Source organism: Desmodus rotundus, chromosome 13 (assembly GCF_022682495.2).
Source record: "Desmodus rotundus isolate HL8 chromosome 13, HLdesRot8A.1, whole genome shotgun sequence".
Classification (NCBI taxonomy): Eukaryota; Metazoa; Chordata; class Mammalia; order Chiroptera; family Phyllostomidae; genus Desmodus; species Desmodus rotundus.
The window spans coordinates 51386306-51412444 of NC_071399.1; the positions used below are offsets into that span (position 1 = coordinate 51386306).

Below are 26139 nucleotides of genomic sequence, written 5' to 3' on the forward strand. Positions count from 1 at the left end.
ATTAGTAATTGCAAGGCTCTGGTTCATAAGAAATCATATTCACTTGGAGAATACACAGAAGATAAGTGGGCTGACAACTAGCCACTCCTAACTTCTTCATTCAAGTCCATGTGCTGGGCAGTGCAGTATGTTGGGAGCACATCCAATCACAGCCCAGCCACTGTCCTTAAGGGGCACACTGCCCACTGAGGATACAGCATAGGAGTAAAGAGGATAATCCACAAAGATTGGTCCTCTCAGTAAGGGAGAATACTTGGGTTGGGTTAGGGGCTTGCACAGAATTGAAAAGTTGTGATTCTCTGAGAGGTGCCTCAGACAGAAGGCAATATAGACTAATAGCTAGAGAGTCTGATTGCCCATGACTTTGGAACCACTACTTTTTAGGTATGTTATTTTCAGAAGTTATTTGTGCCTTAGTTTTTTTTCATCAGTAAACTAGGGATAAGAGTACTAGAACCTGGCATCTACCAATCACTAACTATTACTATTATCATTGTTATCATTAGTCATACCATCTTCTATTTAGAGGACCTCAAATTCTACATCGATCAGGTACTATGCATCATCAATTCAGAACACTGAGTTCTTGGAATATTAATCATGTATGGCATATGCAAGAAGGCAGTGAAGAAAAGGAATTGGATTTTTCTGTGTTGGGAAGGAAGGGAATATTTAACATCTACTAAGATTTCATAGTATGCCCAGCAAACCTTGTGAAATTTGATTTTACTTTAATAATAATTAAATGTCTCTCTTTCTCATTTATCAGATTACATCCCATCCATTCTCATGACCTAATTTACCAATACAAAGGTCAAAAGGACTCTAAAATTTTAATGTTATCATTAGTAATGTAACTCAGCAGGTGAAAATTATGATAGTGGGTGCTTTGTAGCAGAGAAAAATAAGAAATATCATACTGAGAAATGGCCTGGGAAAATAACATGCCAAGAGCACCATAATACAATTAATCTTTACCAGCAATAGAGTCAGTATCATACAAGATAAATCAAACTGACTAATTCTGGATGCACATAAATACATTTAAAAGTATTTCACTTTATTTTCTTCTGTTTGCTGCTCCATTTTTATTGGTAGAGGAGATTTTTCATGTCAGTACTTTTCCAGGTTATGAAGGGAATGGACTTGCATAGATGTGGCTATGTGGATCACATTTTCAATAGTGATGAGAAACACACAATGTTTTTGAGATCAAGTGTATTTTTTTATTTGGTAACATCTACAGTGGCATATAGAAAAACTAAACATAAAATACTAAAACCTACACTTTAAATCATGAATGGAGTTACTGGAATACAAAGGAATTTTTCTCATTTTTGATCATTTTTATTTACTATGCTGTCACGAAACAATGCCAAAAGAAAGTCATTTAACTGTCAGCTTGAGACCCCAGTTTAAGTGTGGCATGAACTGTGATATCCATAATTAAGTGGTGATCTAGGCAACAGTGATGCTCTTGGTATTCAATAGGAAATGTTACAAAATTGAAATTACTCTTTCTCATCAAAGTCGTTCTCTAATTAAAAGAATATGTGGGAACCGTTCAAGTTTTCTAAATAGGAACTAAACAATGATATATACATAAATGCATGTGTGTACACATATACAACACATATACACATATGTATATATCAAGGTCTGTCCAGAAAAAGTCAAGCCATTGTTAACATAACGAGAACGGTTTGTGTGATCTCAATGTAACCTGGCAGCCAAGGAGAGTGGACTGGAATGCGCATGCATGAACAATGATGGCTTCACTGTATGGGGGCAGTAAACTCCATTGAGTGAGCATGTGTACTGTGTGGCCATCGCATTCAAAATGACTGAGGGAGCAGAGCAACAAATCTGCATCAAACTCTGCATTAAGCTTGAACATTCCTCCATGGAAACTATTTGGATGATACAGAAGGCTTTCAGGGACAATGCAATGAGTGTAGTGCAAATAAAAGTGTAGCACAAACACTTCAAAGATGGTCGAGAATCTGTTGAAAGTGATCCATGTTGTGGAAGGCCTGCAACAAGCAGAACACCTGAGAGTGTTGAACATGTATGGGCTGCAGTCAACAAACATTGGCGACTGACAGTGGGAGAACTAGAAGCTGATCTGGGGGTTGACCCAGGGTTTTGGCATGAAATGTGTTGTGGCAAAATTTGTTCCATGGCTTCTGCTACCAGAGCAGGAGGAACATGGGGCTGCAATTGCTAATGACCTCATTCAAACCACAAACAATGAACCAGATTTCCTCAAGGTCATAACTTTGAAGGGGACTGAGGTATAATTGTCCTATGTACAATGTTTTTTGTATCTCTTATCTTCAATAAATGCCTATTTTTCATAGTACATGACTGGATACTTTATGGACAGACCTTGGTATACATCTATGATATTATTATATATGTGTGTGTGGGAGGAGGGTTATATATGAAATACAGGGTGGGGCAAAAGTAAGTTTACAGTTTATCTTTGTATTGTTTACTAATTATTATATTATTTTCCATATGAACAACTATAAAATGTATAAAAGATAAATATTTAAATGTTAATAGTGCTTATATCTGGGTAGTAGAATTTCAATTTTATTTTCATTTTACATTTTGTAAATTTTCCATATTGAACATGCATATATATATTTCTAATGGGAAAACCAAGGAAGGTTGTTATTAAGAATTAAAGTGCACTAAGGTATTGTCTTAAATTTTGTAAAAGAGGAAAGAAAAAAGCTTATGAGCTTATATTATGGTCTCCAAAAATGTTAATATTTAAATTAAAAACATATTGAAAGCATTAATAATAGATACAGATTCAAAATTAACTTCTTTACCTTCTTTAATCTAAGATAATAAAGAAATTATTTTACTTTAAAATGACACAACAACAAATGCAGGGACCAAAAGAATGTAAAATATCCAAACTGATTGCATTGTTGTTTTCACTGCCCACTGTATATATTCCTTATAGACCTAATAAATTGCCACAGGCCAAGGGTACTGACCAAACCTGTGAGGCCAGTCAGTTTCACCTATGATGTTTATCCTCTCTTCGAAGTAACAGATTCATTTGATATAATTCAACCAATATTGCCAAAGGTCTAAAATGAGTTCTTTCAAAAAATATTGTTTGCAGATTTAGTATGTGGGGACTATGCTAGGTACTGAGGACATGGTTCCTGTGTAGAGAAATGATTACAGGTAGAGCCATCACATAAAGTCCAGGCAGGGACACTTTTCGAATTGACAGGAATGACAGGTGTACACTGGGACCATGCAGGATATGGAGAGACAGAAGCTGGGCCGCAGTAACTCCCAGCCCAGACTTTCTCCTGACTCAAGCCCCATATTTCCAGCTGCCTTCCCAAGACCTCTCATCCAATGTTTCTAAAGTATTGGAGCCAGTACTTCTCATTCTTTATGATCTTTAATTCTGGTATAATTCTGCTAGTCGTCAGACTTGTTTAAATTTTTTTAAAACTCACTTCCCTTTTCTCTGCTTCACACACACAGAATTGGTCCATTCTTCCTTTAGAATGGCTTCTGCCCCTCTCTTTTCCCTCTTTTTCCTTCTACTTAGTGGTTCTGCTTTACTACCACATGCATGAGCCCCCTGCCTGAGCCTGTTCACCTGCTTGGCCAGTCCTGCACATGGCACACACTTGTTCTTTGGAGTGCTGCTTTGACCTCGGCTTTCCTCCACCAGCATCTTCCAAAGCAGAATATGGGTGCTGCCTCTTTCTCATTCCCAGAACTCTGCCTTTGAAACCCTTCCCTGCTGCACAGACCATGGTTACAAGTCACACTCGTACAAAGGAAATCTGTCACCACCTAACAGCAACAACCAGCCAACCCCCCTGTTCCTAGCAACACAGCTCCTCAGCCAGCCCCCTCCTGGCTTCCTGCCTTGCTCCCCTTTGTAGTCATAACTGCAAGAGTCACTGCTCTTTGGTCCTGCCTGGAGCCCCGGCTGGCTCCCGAATGGCCAGGACTGTTCCTGAGGCAGCCCTCAGGAAAGGACTCAGTCCCAGTGCTCAATAGGTACTTTCAATGGACATGACAAAGATAATAAATAATAGGTGCCAGGAGTGCAATTAAGAGGGGCAGCCTAGCACAGTAATTAAAACTCTGGTGCGAGAAAGCATTGGTTCAAGTCCCGAGTCTGCTTCTTAACCAGTTCTGTGACCTTCAGCAAGTCATTAGCCTCACTATGCCTCAATTCCCTCATCTTTAAAATGGGAAAGCAACAGTACTGAGATCATAAGGCTGTAATAAGGATTAAATAAATTCATATTTGTAAAGTTCTTATAATACTACCTGCATATACTAAGCACTATATAAGTGTTTATTAAATAAATACAACCAAGGATGACCTAAAAGAAAGGCCATCAGGAGACATGCAGTATCCAGATATCTCTAGCACCTAAACCACACCTGTCTTTCTTGAAAGGCTCCTTTTTATGACCTATAACTAGTTCTCACCTATTTTAATCATAACAGTTGGAAATCTTAGAAAACACAGTTCTTGGACTTCTCTAAGAACATAATGAATGCACCCCGTGGCCAGTAGTTGAACCCCATTGAGGTAGAACATCTTAGCATATAAACTGTGGTTGTTTTGAAATAAATTGCTGAATCTTAGCTGAAGGCAGGAGTCCCATAGGTCTGCTTTCAAATTCTCTCTCTGAGGCCGAAGCCTGTTGGGCCTCTTTCCTCTCTCATGCAGACCCTGGACATCAAAGGCTTCTGGGGAAAGGGCACAGGTGGATGGGGGCCCACAGCTCTCTGCACCGGTGGTACCAAGCTTCAGCAACTGATACTAGCAGGGCCTTGGGACTTGTGACCCACAGAAAATTCCTGAGATCCTGTTTGCTCTTAGGGACTCACAAATTCTTACTTTCCCTTGAACCATAAGAAATTTTGAAGCTTATTCAGTCACTCATTCTCACCAGTCTTTTTCTCATCCATTTGTTGTTCTCCCCCCCACCTCCTCTTCCCTTTCTAATTTTTATTCGCATTGAAATCCAGGATAAGTACATATCAAGTTAGCTGCCTGTATCAAGTTGATGGGCTCATTCTTAAGGGAAGCTCCAACTCAAGGAAAAGGGCACAGAGCAAGCATGGAATTTTGAAACAAAAAGACACTATAGATCATATGTTTCCAAACAGAAATAAGAAAACGAGAGTACACAGCAAATCAGTAGCAATTAAAGCCAGTATGCTGTGTCCAAATCCATCATTTGTTCACTATTTGAGGCCATTTTTTTGTAGGTCATTCCATTTATCAGCCACTGGGCACCTACTACATGCTTGTTACTAGCTAGTCACTGAGGAATAGCTTGAAGGTTATTGGAGACTGGTATATCACTTGATGGATTGCTTGTGGTACTTTGGGGAAAAAAAGAAAAAAAGCATTGAGTAAAGGATATTGAAATAGCTGACTGGTATCTTGAGTGTGGTCTACAGGGACCCTGGTTTCATGGCATATAATATTTGAGTAGGGTCTAGAAGCAAACAGCAAAACAAGGCCATGGAACAAGGAAAGCAGAAAAGGAATGAGAGCCTTGTGGTGTGGTATTGGCAGAGTGGGCGGTGACATGGTCAGTCTCTTTACCATGCAGATCTTGACAACTGTCCCACTCACCTTGCATGCAGTAGTAGCAGTAAGGCTGCCAGCCCTTGGAGGGCCACAGGGAAAGTCACATTGTCGTGGTCTCCCTATTTAGCATGTATGTGTGAGGGAGTGTCACTCAATGTGTTATTCAGCGAAGTAGTCTCTGTGCTATACAGCTCTTCAAAATGGCATCTGTATGTCTTTAGCTTCTTATTTATTTTTAAATTTTAAGGATAACAGCCCTGGCTGGTGCGGCTCAGTGGATTGAGTGCCAGCCTGTGAACCAAAGTGTCATGGGTTCTATTCCCAGTCTAGGGCACATGCCTGGGTTGCAGGCCAGGTCCCCAGTCGGGGGCACAAGAGTTTCTCAGAAACATGCATTGATGTTTCTCTCCCTCTCTCCCTCCCTTCCCCTCTCTAAAATAAATAAATAAAATATTTAAAAAATAAAATAAATTTTAAGGATAACAATATAACAACATTGCCACAGAAGATGTAGAAAATAGAAAAAAATATGCACTATTGGGCACTACCACAGTTAGTTTATATATTTTTGCATACATATTTTATATGATTGCAGTCAGAGTTTTATACATAATTCTCACATGGATTTAGAACCCCAAGTATGTATTATGCACATGTTCTGTATCCAGTCAGTTCTGTGAGTAATAAAAGTAAATAATAATGGTAATAATGATGTCACAATATATTCATAGATGTTTATAATTTTCAAAAGCAACATCTCACATATGACATTTGGTCCTCAGAGAAACCCCAGAGAAACTCAGGGCAACAGGCACAGGTTATTATCCCTGTCTTACATAAGAGGAAGTTAAGAGATGCCCTGCCTACAGTTATGCAGCACAGAAATAATGGTGACAGAATTAGAACACAGTTGCACTCAGCCATGCCTCTTCACCTTGTCAGGTAAATGACTGCCCTAAAGGAGTTGCTGGTTTTGTTGAAGAAACAAACACCGGTGAAAGCCAATTCTATCTAAATGTGTAAGTGACCAACTGCCACATAAATGACAGGAAATGTGTGGAAATAAGGAAAACTTGCAAGTAACTTGGAACAAATGCCTCTGAAAAATGTGGGACTTGTATTGTGTGTAAAAATGTAATTAGGGAGTGGTGAAGAAAAGGGAGGAGAGGGCTTGCTCAAGGTCAGCCAGTTCTTAATCGAAGAGCCAAGTCTAAAGAATGCTCTCCTACTACCTCATGGCCATTTCTCATTGTCAGTTTGAACTGGTCAGTGGTAAATTCAAGCAGACAAGCCCAACGACCAGGTGATGATAAGAAACAGAGTTAGAAAGTGCAATGATAGTTGAACCCATCGAAGTGAAAGAACTATGATAAAATGGAAGAGAGAAGGAAAAATTGGTGACTGAACTTGGGCAAGTACCAAAGTTAGAGTATAAGGAGAAAGTTACCTTTTTCTCCATGTGTGCTGTGCTAGCAGAAGGAATGGAGAAGTCGGTGAGGACTAAACAAAAAATTAGGAGGAAAAAGACCAGGACATCTTATGGAACAGAAGCAAGTAAGGCAGATGGTTTAAAAGTCGCTGACTGAAAAGTCAAAGAAGTCAAATGTCACAAAGTAAGAGGGTTGAGAAAATACAGGAAGTCACTGAAATTCTTTCAAAGGATAGCCTCATGGTGTGAGTGCTGAGAAAGCTGAGATTTCAAATAATGAGGCAGGGGACATAGACCCTCATGTTCAAGGAGATTTTCAATAAAATAAAACAGCACCAAAGTTAAGGGGGCCACAGGAATAATGAAATGAGGGGAATAATGAAAGGATTTTATAAACTGGGGAAGCCATTATTCTTTGTTCTTAGGTGCTTGGGTGGGTAGAGGGAGATAAAATAAAACAAGAACAAGGTACAATTCTAGCTCAGTAAATTATTGAAAAAGAACTTCTCTAAATGGATAAATTACTTTGATCATTTCTCAAAGTAGCTGATAAGGAGTCTTAGAGGGGAAATTTCTGCCTTCAAGTAGCTATTTAGGAAGGCTAAAAAAAGAAGGGCATGATATCTAGTTTCTACTTAATATTAAAAAACTTCTAAGTGTCACAGAAATTATGGTTAAAGATAAGAGAGAAGATTATTAGATAATTTTGTCCATTGTCTTGCCAAGTGCAGAATTGTCACCTATTGTGCCTTTTCTAGTCTGGGGTGATTTTTCCTCTACCAAGTGAATGGTATTCTTACCACTTCCCTTACAATACTATTCCATAATCCTATTGACCTCACTGTGAGGAAACTCTTGATGCCCATCCCAAAGCCCTTTCCCTCTGTATACTTTGCATGGTATTAACAATTTGTTTAGTAACCTTCCTTACCTCCCATCCCTATCCACTGTTATCCATGTCCAATGTGCAACTCTAGGCACCTGGAACACCTTCTCCAGAACATCTAATAGACACAGCGTTCTTTGGAGCATATTACATTTATTGGTAAAGGATTTTAATGGGGTAAATGAAAAACAATTCTCCTAAATTTGTGTTTCTAATAATGAAATATTCCTTTCTTTGGTTCCTTCCATTGTCTAGAGGTTTGGAGTGGGATGAAGTAATAAGGACAGTGATATTTTCTTTATTGATTTTAGAAAGAGACAGTAAGACAGAGAGAGAGAAACAACGATTCATTGTTCCACTTATTTATGTATTCATTGGTTGATTCTTATTTTTAAATTTATTTTTAGAGAGAGATAAACATCAATTTGTTGTTCCATTTATTTATGCATTCATTGGTTGTTTCTTGTATGTGCCCTGACCAGGTATCGAACCTGCAACCTTGGTATATCAGGACGATGCTCTAACCAACTGAATACTCAGCCAGAGCAGGACAGTGAAGTTTTTAGGAAAGGGGCAAAGCCTTACTAACTCATGATCCAATGTCCCAGTCAAATATGTTGCCCAATTACTAAATAGATAGTTGGAACATCCTGGGTAGAGAATATGAAACTCTTGAGATAAGACTTAAGAACTGACCCATTTGTTTTCAGAGTTAAAGATGAAGCATAAACTGGTTGTGTCCTCTTGAAAATGTGCTACCTTAGTGTTTAATATTATGGTCAATTTATCCCTACTGTGATGGGTTATTCTCATAATAATTTTTGGCAACAGTCCATTTGAGGTTTTATCATGTGCTACCAGACAGCTGCCCTGGCTTCACCAGATTTATCCTTAGGGATCTTACAGCCTGATCACCCTCCTCCGCAGAGAGGGGCCCAGATGGAAGCCTACACATGTGGGGGTTATATTACAGGAGAGAAACACTGAGCTTGGAATATCCACCTTTTATATCAAGCAGTAAGCAAGACTTTTCTTTGTCCCAGAAAAACACATCAAGGTACAAACACAAACCTAATAAACACCCATAAAAACAGTTGTCAGGGACTTGCTAAGTTTTAAAACCTATGCATCCTACTTTCTCCCAAATATCATGACAAGATGTCACAGAAACCTTAAGTTTAATGTTTCCAAAATTGAACACATCATCTTTTCCCATATTTGTTTCTTTCTCTACTTTCCCGTTCACCAAGGCACCTACTTATTCTCAACATTTTCCTTATTCATCAGGTCATCAGGTACTTTGTAGTTCCACCTCTTGAATATCTATGTTTTACACACCACTGACTTGGTTTGGACCCTTATCATGGAAAGGTAGAAAACAAATAGACTCTTGCAGGAGGTTCCAACCTGGCATTCCTGCCCCCACTTTCACTTGCCTCCAAAACAGTAATCTAAAATTCAGAATCATTTGTGTAACTTTTCTACTGAACACTGGTCATTAGGTAAGCCTTCCAAATAAAATCCAAACTTCCCATTAGGATCTACTATGTACTTCTTCCAGCTCCATCTACTGACATTTCCTGTAAGCTTTCTTATAGGCCTTTTATGAGAATTGTTTGCCAGCCCCTGAGTAGGCATGTGATATATGTTTGTGGAATAAATACTTACTGAGTAGCTGAAAGTAAAAACAGGCTTAGTTAAACACAACAAGGGTTTGGTTAGGGGAGTTATTAGTTACAAATTTTCTCTATGTACAGTATTTTCTTCACCTTACTAGTCATGATGATGGAGCTCTTTTGACAAACACTGGAAGATAATTTAAATTCACAGGCACTAGTACAAACATGGAAAGAGAGAACGGGTATTACTTATATCTACTTTGTGCTTTGTAGACTACCCCAAACTCATACCTTACCGAAAATCATAATTTTCTTGTTCAGCCTGATTATAAATACAGACAAATCAAATTAACTTGATTTTTCTAAGGAACCCATGATTAATGAGTCACTGAAACACCCCTCCCTTTTTTTTAATAGAGTAAAAATATAAAAGCATAGCCCATCAAAGGGCTATCTAAAATCACCATCCTGTCTTATAGCCCTTAAAACACACCAGATTGACTTTAAATTTCATCTGTTGCAAAATGTATGACATAAGTGTTCACCAGCTCATTAACTCTGTGACTTTGTCAGCTAGTCTGAGTGTTGTTATTCCCAAGGCAGGCTTGGGCTCCAGGGCAGGTAGCAATAACTCTTGAGTAATCACAAATTGGTCCACTTCATTAAATGATGTTATAGACCCAAGTTTCTAGTTAATATGCTTGGACACACCTTTGACTATAATGGAAATGATAGTTCCCCTTTTGGAGATTCTTGAGGCCAATTTATAATCTGCACTCACTCTTTGGAGCCTGCCCAGTCAGCTGCATTAGGTACAGTACCACATCCCAGCATAGTCCCTGTCCCCACCGGAGGAGTTAGAAAAGCACCTTCCTCTCCACCCTGAACACAACTCACAGTAGTACCCAAAGGCTGAAGTGTCGTGCCAAGCCTCGGTCTCTGTCAGGCTCAGGCCTCCAGGACTGTTGTGGAGCTTGGCAAAGAGGCGAGTCTACCCCACAGCCACTGCTGATGCCCAAATGAGAGCGTGGCACTGATAGGAGAGCACAGGCTACAATAGACCATCTTAATTTCTACCTCTTATCTTTCTATCCTCATTGCCCAACCCTAAGACATCACCAAAGCAGCCATCTTTGTTTGGTAGGCCCTATCAGCTCCTTGTAGGCATCGCTATTCAGTAGGATTTGTTGGAGCCAGCGCTGAGTCCCCTTTTCTTTATGACTCCAGCTTTGGATGTGGGTACAGGTGCCTAACAGCACTCCAGTGGCCTCAGTCTTTTCCTCCCTTGACACTTCACACAGGCTCTTGATGTGCTTCCCACTCTTTGGTCCATTTCCCTCCCTAAACCTGGATTCTCAATTGTGTGATGGCCCCAGGACACCACTCAATTTTGGCAATTAATGTGGGCATGTTGTCTGCTAAACTCTTCCCAGTAATTTAATTTGTCCCCAGTTATCATCCAGGCTATGATCCGATCACCCTTTCTTGAAGACACTGTTTCCACTCAGCCCTGGGGTTCATTACTGTTATTTCTCTTAAGTATTATAGTCATTACCCTAGTTAATATTTTTCCATCCTCTTTCCTCCTAAACCTCTGCTGGGAGATCTTTACGGAGCCCAGAGCCTTGTCCCTAGGGGACCTATTTTTTCCTTAGGGCATGCCATTAAGAGAACTTAGCAAGCTGCTTGAACCCACTAGCCTAGGGAGATAAAGTGTCCACACAGCCTTCTCTGCTCTAATGGACACGGTCTAATTGGAAAACACCATATGAATTTCACCACAGAAGGAATTCCTGTTCCTTTCCATCTAACCCTCTTTATAACATCATGCTACTCCCATCTACATAAACCTTTGGATTTCTTTGGTTTTAAAGTTCTTGAGTGTGTTTTTACTGGGGCTGGTTTGCAAGATCCCTTTTTGGAAGCATAAGAGTATTTTTCTCCTGTAATAACATGTCCAGCTGGCTTCAGACTCTTCTTAGACCATTCCCTACGCCTTTTCTGATGTCTGTCCTCATGGGCACACTCCTACCATCAGCGTCAGGCCTCAGCTGGTACCCTCTAGTCAACCAGAACCTTTCATCTGATCTACTATCATAACACTGTGGTTCCCCCAATACTTTGCCTTACCTATTTTCACCTCTCATTCAGACTTGATCACTCATTCTTCAGGAGGTAAGTGTAATCTTTAGAGGAGCCTCCAAACATTCAGTGTTCTCTAAATGTTGCTTTTCCAACTGCAAGTTTTCAGGAGAAACTTCTTTCCTGGCAATTTCCAATTATCCCTGATTTACAAAGTAGAAGATCATGGGTTAAAGTTAGCTCATAGATCTATTTTTATTGGCATGCACTAAGGGCTTTTTTCCTTCTCTTTTTTATTTAAATGCCTTCAGATGGGACTTACGTTCTTTACATGCTCAATATTACTCTCAACAGTCTCCTGTATTCCTTTACATGGCCAATTTTGTTAATTTGTAGTAACTAGCTAGATATCCTATAACCAGTTCCAGTCCTGGTACCACCTGCCAAAACATTTGCCCAGCCTTTCTAAGTTTTCCTTTGTCCCTACCCACCTACCTACCCTCTGTCCTCTGGCAGATTCCCCACCATCTACTGGAAACATTATCCTTAACTCTTTGCTAAATATGCTAATTCCTCTTGACACCTACCTAAGAAATTTCCCCTCAACAAGATTCAACTACCCTAATGATTCCACTGCCCCATATATGCAGGTCTCTGATTGTTGAATTTGACCTTCTGTTAAGTCACTGTTCCATTTTGAGGTTTAATATCAAGTCCGGAAGGATATGAGTTAAATCTTTATCTTTGGTTTTAAATTAAGAAAAAAAGACTATAGAAGGAACTACAAATTGTCCAGCCTCAATGTTTCATGTGTTACTGGTTTGTTGTATAATTCTTCATGTTTAATTTACAAAGAAAAGATTTCCCAGCTTTTGCTTTATCTGCTGTTTGCAGTTGTGCATAAGGATATATACCTCCTCCACTTACACACTCTTAACAACTCTATCCTACCTTCCCAATAGGCCCTGTTTCCCCCAACACACAATTTACTAGGATAGTATTATAAATCAGCCTATGTATGCTTTTCAGAAAAAAAATCATATTTAAAATAAAACAAGTTAAAGTAACTATAGTCAAATGCAGAATTTGCTAACAGTTTAATCAGAATATGGACAAAATGTATGATAATTTACACCAAATTTGCCGCTTTTGCAGAGAATTACTTGGTTTGCTGAGATCTGTAGCCAGGAGCATAAATTTAGAATTATATATTTTCTACTGTTGGGCAAACAGATCAACTATTTATAAAAGTTGATCTTCAGTTACAAATGTAAGTGATGGCCTCTTTTTTAGAGTTTAAGAGACATGGTGACTTTTATTGAAATTGACATAAATACCTATATGTTGTTTATTTTTTAACTTTATAGGAAATCAATGTGTTGACAGTCGCATTAGTCAACCAAGACCGAGAAAACAATATTGAGAAAAGAAGTCAAGGCTTAAAATCAGAAAAAGAAGCTCTACTTATTGGTAAGGAAATTCTGTTTTCCCTCATCTGTTCTGTTAAATTATTCTTAGGTAATTCACTTAAATAATATTTAATTAATTCACCTCCAACTTGTTAATAATTTAAACAGCTTTGCCTCCTGGTCAGAAGTGAAATTAACCTTGTCAAGGTTCTATTATGTACATTTCAAGTTAGGAATGTACAAATCACTGAGGGTTTTGCTCTTCTGTAACCATGTTTATTAGTTGTTTGTCCAACATAAAACCGAGGACAAGAAGATAAATTTGCACCTCACATGTTATGAATCTGAATTTCAAAATTTGAACACATCACTTTCAACTAGAGGCCAGGTTAGGTCCAGTCCAAAAGTCCCAAATCAAGCCAGATTCCCAGGCTCAACAAAGATCACATCCTGAGGCCAGACTTGTAATGCTTTTGTGGGGGAGGAATAAAATTTCCTCTACCCTCAAGTTTCTTCTGGCTGGTCTAATAATCAAATAGACATGAGACAAATTAGCAAAAGAAAATAATCAAATTTAATTCATGAATATAAATGGGAATCCTACATACATAAGAGAGTCAGAGATAGAAGTTGGGGTGATAGGTTGTCATATATGTCATTGATCCAGTCTCAGACTTGAGAACAGTTCAGGTAAAAGTTGTGTCTCATTTCAGGCAGCAGTGATGCAGGCAGGCTCCCAAAGTTAAGCCTAGGGTGTAAAACAATAAGATGCATTTCTATGGAAACGAAAGAAGAACAAATGTTAATGTTTGGAGAACACTAATCTCAGGTTCTGAGTTCTGAAAGCAGGCAATCAAGTGTTCTAGATGTCTGTCTCAAATCATCTTCATATGGAATGAAGGCAGGCAGTGACAGTCTGATAGATTCTCCTGGTCTGCAGTTGGAGGTGCAGCAGGTGATCTTTCTGCAGCCGGAAAAAGGATTGTCCATAGATAAGCTATTGTGGTGATTTCTCTGAAGTCTACAGAGAAATCTATATCAAGTCTACATCAAGTTGACCCACTTTAGCTTGCATGGCCTTGGGAACCAAGCAGTTTTAGTTCCCAGTGATTCCAAGTCAATGGATGGGAAAATGTTAGTTTGGAGGGCTACAGCCAAATATTTATTAAAACTAGAAAAATTCAGGATCCAATTCAGTTTATAGTCAAAAAATTTTTTGAACTGAAAAGACAATAAACAGCACTAGAACCTAATATCCATAAAGGTATATTATAGTTTAAAGGTATATTGAAACAGTTTTCTCTCTAAAATGACCCTTGTTTTTATCAAAGATAGCCAAACTAAGACTAATTTATTTGCAAAATAAGTCATTTCAATAAACTTGGCCTGATTATTTATGTAAATCCAGCAAGAATAATAACCACATAAGCTCTTTTAAGTCTGTTTGGTGAAATTTTTCATAAGGAGTGTTCAGATTGACGGTTTAAAGTTCTACTGAGTCTGAGAAGCCAAGCTGCATACTTGCCATAAGATTTTGCCTGCAGTACCTACAGATTTGGGGTTAATTTTTCTCTACTCAAGGTCCCCAATATATCCTGCAGTTCCTTCTTTCTTTGCATCTTCCAGTAAGCAACCTTTGTTCCTTACCTGGAAAGACTACTGTGAACCAAGGCAAGCAAGGTAACAGGCTGTTTTTCCAAGGAATTTCCTTAATTCCTTATAGCTTTCTGGTCATATCTGAGCTCATACATTTCTCTCTCCAACATGACCTTCTAATCAAAGCCTTCTAATATATTTAGCTTTCAGTTGTGTTCTATTGTAAAGAGAAGAGATTCTTAGTGAACTTATGCAAATAAACATATAGCCATGAAAATAAAAGTACACAATTATTGAGTTCCCAAGGTCTGGAGGGATTAATTAGAGAAAAATAAATACATGTTTCAATACTGCTTACAAAGGTGTAAAGAAGAAAAATTTCTTGTATCTGGAAGATTTTAAAAATCAGCAATATTTCCAATAAAAAGTCATAAAATTGTAACCCTTCTCATCAGTTCATTCAGTCCTGTGGAATTAAACTTGGTTTGCAGGAATCCAGTTTTTCTATTAGCTCTCTAAACCTCGCCTGATAATTGAGGGTGATACAGTCAATGATGATTCCTAGACGTTTGTAGGGTTGTCCATGAAGGCTCATATGTTTTGCTCATTGAAGTGGGTGCCTTGATCCCTAGAGATTTTGGAAGGTATACTCCAAGTGGGAAAACACTTTTTCTAATAGTTCCTTTGCCACTGTGAGGCCACCAGCCTTGTAACAAAGGAAAACTTTAATTCAAATAGGAAAACATACACACAACAAGAACATATTGTTAACCTACAAAGTGACAGTTGAATGAAGTCCAGCTCAAATGTACTATGGTGAATGAACGAATGTAAAAACTGAGAAATGCCGGGGAGCCAGCAATAACCAAGCAGCTGTCCTTGGTTTACCATTGCCCCAGTTATTCATTTCATTTACATTCACTGTTTACCCATCTTAATTTCTCTGATTCAGGAGCAGAGTGTTGCCATGTTACAAGGACATCAGGATGGCAAAGTCTGACAATAAGGGGTCATTTATACTAAAAAAGAATAGACTTCATCCACATGTGCCATAATCTGATACTGAGGTTCATTTCTTTAGTGTATCCCCCAATTTTGATGACAGATATTTTAAGTCAGGATATCTCATATTTCCAGCAATTTTACATATATTTCTTTTTTATTGATTGATTATTCATTGTTGTTCAAGTATATTTGTCTCCATTTTCCTGCCACCACTTTCCCCCACCCCACCCACATCCACCTCCCACACTCAATTCTACCTCCCTTTGGCTTTGCCCATGGGTCCTTTATACATGTTCCTTGATGTCCCTTCCCCCACTTTCCCCCGTTATCCCCCTCCCCTCTCCCCTCTGGTTACTGTCAATTTGTTCTTTATTGTAATGTCTCTGGTTGTATTTTGCTTGCTTGTTTTGTTGATTACATTCCACTTACAGGTCAGATCATATGGTATTTGTCTTTCACCACCTGGCTTATTTTACTTAGCATAATGCTCTCCAGTTCCATCCATGCTGTCACAAATAACATGAACTAAATTTAATAAAACCAGGTAGAACAAATGTATGATTGAAAGCTAATGATTCTAAAGATATGCATATTTATCCAAACTATACTCAAAAAACAATTCTCTTTTTTAAAATTATATTTTATTGATTATGCTATTACAGTTACCCCAACTTTCCCCCTTTGTCCCTTTCCACCCAGCACCCCCAACTCTCTTAGGCAATCCAAACACAATTGTTCATGTTCATGGGTCATGTGTATAAGTTCTCTGGCTATTCCATTTTTACATCCCCATGGCTATTCTGTAACTACCTATATGTACTTCTTAATCCCCGCAAGTCTTCACCCAGTCCCCCACAATCCTCTCCCATCTGGCAACCATCAAAATGCTCTCCATGTCAATAATTCTGTCTCTGTCCTTCTTGTTTGCTTAGTTTGTTTTTTAGATTCAGTTGTTGATAGATATATATTTATTGCCATTTTTTTGTTCATAGCTTTGATCTGTTTCTTAAATAAGTCCCTTAAACATTTCATATAATGATGGTTTGGTGATGATGAACTCCTTTAGATTTTTCTTGTCTAGGAAGCTCTTTATCAGCCCTTTGATTCTAAATGATAGTTTTGCTGGGTAGAGCAATCTTTTTTATAGGTCCCTCCCTGCTTTTCATGACTTCGAATATTTCTTGCCAATCCCTTCTAGCCTGTGAAGTTGCTTTTTAGAAATCATCTAAAAGTCTTATGGGAACTCCCCTGTAGGTAACTGCTTTTCTTTTGCTGCACTGAAGATTCTCTCTTTATCTTTAACCTTTGGCATTTTAATTATGATGTGTCTTAGAGTGGGCTTCTTTGCATCCATCTTGTTTGGGACTCTCTATGCTTCCTGAACTTGCATGTCTATTTCCTTCACCAAATTAGGGAAGTTTTCTTTCACTATTTTTTCAAATAGATTTCCAAATTACTGGTCTTTCTCGCCTTCTGGCACCCATGTGAGGTGAATGTTGGACCTCTTAAAGTTGTTCCAGAGGCTGTTTATCCTATCATTTATTTTATTCTTTTTTTGTTCTTGTTCTGATTGGTTGTTTTCTGCTTCCTTATGTTCCATGTCATTGATTTGATTCTTGGCTTCATCCACTTACTGTTGTTTCCCTCCCTGTAAATTGTTCTTTATTTCAATTAATGAATTAATGTATCCTTCATTTCTGACTGGATCTTTTTTATGCTGCTGAGGTCCTTACTAAGCTCCTTGAGCATCTTTATAACCAGTGTTTTGAGTTCTGCATCTGATAGATTGCTTATCTCCATTTTGTTTAGTTCTTTTTCTGTAGTTTTGATCTGTTCTTTCATCTGGGCCACATTTCTTTGTCTTCTTATTTTGTCAGCTTCCCTGTTTTTGTTTCTGTGTATTAGGTAGAGCTGCTTTGACTCTGTGTCCTCGTAGTGTGGCCTAATGTAGTAGGTGTCCTGTAGGGTCCAGTGGCTTAGCCTACCCTGTCACCCAAGCTCAGTACTTGAGTTGTGCCCTTTGTGTGGGGTGACTACACCCTCCTCTTGTAGTTGAGTGTTGATTGCTGTTGGTAAAGCAATGGGAGAGATTTACCCAGACCAGTCAGCTGCAAGGACTGCCTGTGACCACTGACCACCAACCTCCACCCTCCATGGAGGATCAGCTGTGCAGGGGCAGGGTGGTAGTGCTCTGATGTGGTCTTTACCTGTCCACTGGGCATTCAGACACTGGGTTTTCCCAGGTGGTACAGGCCAAGGTCAGCCCCTACCTTTGGAAAACCAACTTTAATATCAAATGTTTCAGCTTATATGATTCCAAAAAGCACTTGGGTTAGTTTCTGTTTTTGAGAATTCTCATATAAGGGCTTGTTTGTTTAAGCCAATATAATAGAGCTCTTCTAAAAATAAATCAACAACACTATCCAAAGGTAGAAAATACCACAACACACATTAACATACAGACAGACACACAGATCTTTTAGCCATGAGACAGACACCATAAAGGAAAAGTCACTAGTTAAAATAACAACAAAACCCCAACTAGAATCAGTTTTAATACATCTGCTCAGATGGCTATGGTTTCTTTTTCTTTTATTAAGAATTACCTCCCTGAAATTTGCATTTTAAAAGATGGCCCAGATAATAGTTCTTGGAAGAGACCAGGTATTTACATCGCATAGGTACAGGAAAGGAAATGCAAGCACCTCCTAGAAGGACTTTGTTTTCATAAAGCATTTTTAGATGAAGAGAGGAGGTTTTGGGAATGTAAAAAGAATTGTTGGGTTTTGAGTTGTGTCTGGAGCCACACTTCTGGCCCCATAAAAAAAGAAAAGACAGTTGTTTTTTAATACCTAAAAAACTGGGTTGCCACCTAAATGTTGGCAAAGGACTGAGAAATTTATGCACATATTTTTGGAATTATTTTCCCCTTAGATAGATTTCTTATCAGGCTCTGACATTAGTTTCTAATTTGGCCAAATTTCTGATCAAAAATTTCTTAAATTCTTTCAAATATCTTGTCAGGTTTCAGCTAGAACAAATAGTAAATATTTCTGGCACTATTAAACAATTCCACGGACCTAAGAAGGTACAAAGGTTACCTACCACCTTCTAGAGCAGTGATTTCAACTGGGGCGCAAGAGTTTTTAAAACATGCAATATCTGACTACTTAATCAGTGACACTGACCTCTTTTCCCTTAGACTGTCAAGTTAAAAAACGACAACAACCAACCTAACAATAGCCATCTGGTATGAATGAATCTAAATTATACATATTTTTTTGTTAGCTGGGCAAAAAATAGTATATATTTTGGGGCATGCTTCAGAATTTTAGTAATTAGTTTACGTGGGCTATGAGATGAAAAAAGTTGAAGATCACTATTTTAGAGTCTTTCCCTCTGATAGCCAAACAAAAGAACTGGCAGCCTTCATGTCCATTTCCCCCAGTGAGACACAATGTCTACTACCACAAAATAATCAAGTAAAAGAGATGCAATCACCTAAAGTTGACATTTTTTAAAAATATATAAACCTGTTTAAACATTGGTTATAGGTACATGGTTTGTGTGCCCATTGTTTCAAAAGAAAGGCCAATATGAAATAGATCAGAGTTTTGGAACAAGGAAAGGTTTATTGATGGAGAAGGGTTAGCTTGAGATGATGGGAGAACTACTTCTCAAATTCATCTAATGAGAGTTCAGTATTCATATATGAGGGGAAGGGAGAATGGGTGAGGAAGAGGTAGGTAGGGAATGTAGAGAGCCAGGGTCTGAAAAGGGACCCAAGACAAAGCACAAAATTTCTAACTCCCTTTGATCCTGGTCAGTCCCTTGGCATCCCCCTCCCTTTATTTCTGGTCAGTCAATTGACCCCCACTGATCTGAGTTGGTTCTGGAGTCATTACTTAGAACATATTGCCCCACCTCTTCACTGATGAAGAAGCTGCTTAAGCCTCAAGCAGAATTCCTCTAGTTAATTAGCATATCTTCAGCAGAAGGTAATAGCAAGACTGAAGACCAATGAGAGGAAGCATTTCACTGTGACAATTCCTCCCTTTTCTGTTTATCTATCAATCTTGGGGGATATAGAAATACTGAGTCCAGGTTCAGTCGAAAGGGAGGATTAGCTTGTAAAAGGGAGTCAGATTTGTCTACCCACCATGCTCTTCTCATCTGATTCTTACAACCTCACATACCCTCTTCTAAGATGGTCACTGAGCCTTAGTGGGGGCATTCTAGGTGTTCAGTTCACAAACAGAAAGCACAGCAATGGAGGAGGAAGTAGTAGGCTAGGATACCTGTACCCTAAGTATTAATCAAAGCAAACCATTAAGTCAGTCTCTGAGTCTATAAGGCAAGGAAACCTCCAGATGAAAGGCTCAGAGCTTCATTTTTGCTGGAATGGAGGGAGGCAGTGACAATCTGACAGGTTTGCCTGGCCCATGGTGCCAATGTTCCCAATGATGTCATCAGGTGCTCAAGCAAGCTCTTTGTGTGGCTTACATAGCATGTTACTAAAAGTGTCCAGCATGAACTGTCACAGTGACTTCTCCAAAGTTTACATTGTGTCCTCTGGCTGCAATCTGCATTTTCAAGGCTCAGAAACAAGTTTTAGTTCTCAATAATTCCAAGGCAAATGATGGGAGAAAAATGAAACACTAATTCAGAGAGCTGCAGCCAAACACTTTGACTAGAAAAATCCAGGATCCAGTCTAGTCCACAGGTGAAAAACAAAACTTTAAAGACAATTAACCAAAGTAGAATCTAATATCCATAGTTGTGCATTAAGGTTTCTACTGAAACTTTTTTTCCTCCCTAAAACCACACTAATTTTATCAAAGCTAGCCAAGCAGCCAAGTTAAGACTCATTCATTGCTAAAGTCTAGTTTCAATAAATTCAGCCTGTTATTTGCATAAGTATGACAAGAAAAGCAATTAATCCTATAGGTTTTTTTTTTAATCTGCTTTGCTGGAATTTCACAAGGAATCTTCAGATTGAACCTTAATTAGCCTGTTGGGGCTAAGAAGCCAAGTCACGCCTTTGCCCTCAAACTTCACCTGCAGATTTGGGTGAATTCCTTAGGTGCTTGAAGTCCCCAAAATATCTTGAGCTCTTCCTTTGCAATCTCCCTGGAAAGCAACCTTCCTTCCTTACAAGAAAAGAGTACTGTGAACTATGTGAAAAAGGTACCAGCCTGTTTCTCCAAAGGGATTTTATCAGACTCCAAAGTCAATCTTAATTCTTTAGAGCTGTCTGGTAACATCCAGAGTCTGTGCACATCTCTTTCAAGCATGACATTCCAGTCAAAGCCTCATCAAGAGTTTCCAACTGTGTCCGATTATAAAGAGATTCTTATTGAATTTATGCAAACAGCCATACTGCCATAAAAATAATAATACTCATTCAGAGTCTCCAAACTTCTGAAGGGATCAGGTAGGGAGAAAAATATAAATGTTTCAATATTGTTTACAAACTGCCCTAAGAAGACACAACCTTCCTTATATCTGGAAAACAAAGATACTTTTTAAAATCAGCAATATTTCAAACAAAGTTATAAAAAATTATAATCAGCCTTAGTTCATTCAATCCCTAGAATTAATTCAGATCACCTGCCAGCATTCTGTGCATCCAGTTATTCCTCAGAGTTTTACAAACTCTCATCCAGTTTCAAGGTACAATCTTAAAATGCCTAGAAACTTGTATTTTAAAATAAGCTAGTCTTCTCCATGGATCGTTCTGGATATGAAATATACTTGCTAAAGTATCAGAGTAAAAGAATATCTGTAAATGACAAAACTTAAAATGTCATAGTTATATATCTTATAAAGCACTTGACAAAGAACTTTGCTTTTCTGTAACATAACATTTTAAGGTAACAAGAATTATGAGTATTGTGTCAGGACTTTGTATACCATTGGAGATTTTTATATAATGTCTAGAGCATCCATTTAATTATACATATATATATATATATATATATATACATAGGTGTATATATATACACAGACAAATACAATGTAATTATTTCCTTAGTTGACAAAGCTTCCTGTGTAATTTAAGTATATCAAGTAGGTTTAATTCGTTTAAAATTTCTCTTTTGTAATGAGAGAAAAATCTTTGAGATGTTCCAGGGGCTCACTAGAACAACCCAAAGCCATTTTAAAAGTTAAGAAAAAGTGATATCTCCTTTTAAAATTTAAACCCTGAGTAGTTTGTCAAATACTCTTGACCAAATAGATCATATATCATTATGAAACAATATTAAATTATTCATTTACCTAAAGTGACAATAGAAGAGTACCAAACAAAAAATACAGATAAGTAAAACTTTAATTCTTAACATTCAGAAGATTATTTTCTTAAGTAACCAAGGACCTAATCAAGACAATAGAAAACCATTTTATAGAATGTTTGCTTTCTAGGGAGAAAATTTGCTATATTATCTTATCTGGAGTAGAATAAATATAGAAGAAAAAAAAACTTTTCCTTTTAACAGTGAAAAAGAACCAAACTCTAATTCTGTATCAGCTTAATTTTGATATTAAAATTCATTTACTTATTCTTATTTAGCTTAACCATACATAAACTTTCCTCTCAAGATTTCTTTTGATAAACATTCTACAATGATCTTAGTCCTTTTTACTTTACCTCTACTTATTCAGAAATAACCAGCTTCAGAAGAAATGATGTCCTTCTGGTTTCCTCAAAAATGTGTCTCCATATCTTATACCTCTGCCACCAAAAAGCATAATTTCTTTACATCTTACTTAGGTTTCTAAACTCTTAGAAACCTTAATTACTATTGACAACTAAAAAGTAACCAATAGTATTCCTCAGATTGGCAAATTTATGAATATATTTCATAGCCTTTAAAAACACATGGTCCTTCATTGGAAAATACACTTTTAAGATATATACTTCTAATAAAGTACAAGACCTATTTATTAGTAATATCCAATTTGCCTTTTAGTTTCCCTCTAATAAGTAGCCAGAACTGGGTGAACTTAGATTAATCTGTCCATGTTTCAGCATTTCATGTTATTTAGAAATATCTAGATATTCAAAAATTTATCATTTTATTTAAATTAGCAAAAATTCTAAAGTTTCATGTTTCTAGCAGATTTTTTGAAAACTATATAACATATCACTGAAAAGTTTTATCAACAACCTTTTATTTTAGTTACATCTATTTATTAGTTCTTAATAATTCTGTAAAATTTCAAAGTCAATTATTACCCAAGCTATTTATTGATAAATATTGTAACAGAGATAATGTGTACTTATTTTTGTAAGTTCAGGTAAACAAATATATATTTAATATTAACAACTCTAATAGACCTGTATGTTTAAGCAAACCTCAAACTAGCTTTAGTATCGAATATTTTCCTAGATCATATGATCCTAAAAAGTATTTGGGTTAGTGTCTAGTATTTTTCTTAATTTATGTAAGCATTTAACTCCTTTAAGCCAATCAAATATTACAATCTAGTACTACCATTAGGAAGTAGAAAATACCATACACAGATATCACAAACAGATTTTTAAAATTAACAGAATTACTAATGACTGTAGAGAAGAACCAAAGTTTTTCATTTGCCCTTGACAATTTTAAGAATGCTGGAAATGTGGTGGTGGGTGAGGAACTAGGTAATGCAGACTCTGGCCCGCGGGGTCTGTGTGTTGTGGCTGCAATGAAGAAATTCACACAGACTACAGAAGTCCTGTGGAGAAAAAGGGACAGCATGGCCGCTCTCTTAAGTGAGAGAGAGGGCCCAGACCCCTGCCTGGACAGGCTTTTATTGCTTTACTGGGTACATTACACAGAGGATGGTCCTCATTTACTATGCACAGGTTCACTTTAGGAGATTACCTTTTACAGATAACAAAGGAAAGAATGTTGCTAATTTCTTCAAAGAGAAGGATGTCGCAGATCAAGGGGAAAAGTGGTTGAAATGGTTACAATCCTTACTTGGGAGGTTTAGCACAGCCTTTAGGAAGCCATTTTAAAGATACGTAGTAAACATTTGCTGCCTCAATCCAGGATGAGGGAGTTTTAGCAAAACCAAGCCTCATAGCAGCCTAGGTACAACACAGGCCTGATTCCCTGTGGGAAAACTGATCCGTGGGCTCAGTTCCTGTGTGCCGACTCGCTCCCCACTGGATTTTCCAAGCCAGGGGCGGGGCTACATTCCCCATGCCACGTGGAACGGTTCCCTATAACTAGGCACAAGAGGCTGCAGATGCTTGGATTTTAAAAATACACCTCTTTTTGTTTGTTTATTTGTTTGTTTGTTCCTTCAGTTACCTCAACCTCATCATGCTGTTGTGGGCTATGTCCACACTCCTGATCCACCCCCAGTAGGAGGGCCTAGGGAGATGCTGAGATCTTCCTTTTTTTTTTTTTTTAACTATCATACTGAAAAACCAACTTCTAATTTTGCTAAATTTCTGCTCAGTTATTAAACCTTTAAATCCTATTTAAACATACCAATCCTCATAAAATTATAAAAATTTCTACATTGTGAAATGTCTTATTAATTAACATAATGTCTGCATCAGCATCTATAAAACTCAAGAAGTTCAAAAAGTCATAAGATAAGTTCTATTTTGGGGGGGAATCTCACATAAGCAGTTGTTTGTTTCAAGCCACTTTAAAGCTACAAATCAGGAACACCATTCAATGATAGAAATATGCCATATCTAGAACATGTAGACATAGGCAGAGATCTCACATCTTTCATTTGAAAGAGCTGGATGTTGTTTTCCAGGTTCAATGTAAAACTCAGAAGTATTTTGCTCAGATAAACAAAACTTTGCATGCTGTTGGGATTCCTTTAAAGCCATTTAAGAAAGAATTCATTCTGTTGCCTCAGAGCATAAGACTCCCATTGCCAGGGGGCAGGGGAGAAACAGCCATTCCATCCAAACTGATAGAGAAGAAAAAACCTCAGATAGACACATAAATGATACAGAAGCAAAAAAAAAATAAATTGAGTACTCTTCTAACCAAGTCTCAGATATACTAGGAAAGTTACAAAATTCAAATTCAAATGACCAAACAAATGCCAATGACCAGTTCACAAAACAAGTACAATTCCTACAACTATTCCCATCTCCAAAAGGGTACCCCAAATGCAAAACAAAGTGGCTTATACTAAGGGAAAAGCACAAACAGAGGAGAAGGAAGTTACCCAGCTGTACATGCCAGGGTAGCTTACCCTACTTCAAAACTGAGCCCATAGCTCACAGGGTGACAAGAAAGTAATGGGTAGAGCCCAACAGTTCTTAGTCCTACTCTCAAATGGAAGTCCCCAAATGCAGTTGGCTTTGTCCCACAGAAGTGAAAGCCCAGAGAGTAAGAATTCCATCATCATGGTCCTACTCTCAAGTGGAGGCCCCCAAAATGCAGTTTTCTTGTCCCAAGGGAGTGAAAACCCGAGTAGAGAGGAAGGATTCTTGGCTGCCCACCCCAAAGCCACTTACCTTATAGGCAGCTGACCAAACAAAGTCCACAGACATTTCCTTACTCCAAATGCAAAATGTGCAGTGCCTGGAAGGGCCCCTTCCCCAAGACAAGCAGGCTCTGCCAGCTGCTTAGGATTCGTAGGGTGGTGGGGGCAGGGGTGGGGAGGGCAGCCAGAGTGTTTGATCTATCACAGACCCTAGCTCCTGACTAAGGATTAACATTAGTTACACGTACAAGGTTTGTGTGCCCAATGCTTCAAAAGAAAGGCCAATATTCAACAGATCAGAGTTTTGGAACAAGAAAAGGTTTATTGATTGAGAAGGCCTCGCTTGAGAAGAGAGAACTCTCAAATCCATCTTAAGACAGCTCAAAATTCAGCCATCTTATATATCAGGGGAAAAGAGAATGGGTGACAAAGAGGTGGGTGGGGACTGTAGAGAGCCAGGGGCTGAAAAAAGATTCAAGGAAAAGCACAAAACTTCCAAATTCTGTCGTTATTAGTCAATCCATTGACCCCTGTTGATCTGAGTTGGTTCTGGAGTCATTACTTGTGCATATTTCCCCACCTCTTCACTGATAAAGGGACTGCTGGAGCCTCAAGCAGAATTCCTCTAGTTAATTAGTGTATCTATAGCAGGAGCTATTAGCAAGCTTGAAGGCCAGAGAGAGGAAGCATTTCACTATATTACCATTTCAATTTTCATAATCTTATCCTTACATTTCCCTATTCTTTTAGTGTAATGGTAGCCTGAGTCAGGGCTTCACCAATCGATTTTGGTACCACAGTTCAGGAATTCCCATACCACAGAGTTATGGAAGTTTTTTATCTCCTGATCATTTTACCCACTCTTGAATAAAAAGGCTTTGAGTCCCCAGTGAGCTGTCAAGCCCAGGGACCCTAGGGCTGGCATCAATTTTTAACTTGACTTAACCAGCCTGACTGCTGCCCCATGCAATTGCTGGTCAATTTTCTTATCGTAATTTCTTCCTCCCAGTCTTTTTCTTTTTTATTTTTATTCAATTACAATTGTCCCCATT

The 26139-nt window shown here is 38.1% G+C and overlaps 1 protein-coding gene across 20 annotated transcripts in view; it reads left to right on the forward strand.

Moving 5' to 3' along the window:
• The window catches only part of ENOX1 (ecto-NOX disulfide-thiol exchanger 1), a 609204-nt gene that overhangs the window by 540701 nt on the left and 42364 nt on the right, over positions 1-26139 (forward strand). For all 20 annotated transcript variants that reach the window (XM_045202239.3, XM_053916761.1, XM_053916762.1 and 17 more), the window contains one exon: positions 12992-13094. In XM_045202239.3, coding sequence (XP_045058174.1) covers positions 12992-13094 — 103 coding nt within the window. The remainder of the gene's footprint in view (positions 1-12991; positions 13095-26139) is intronic.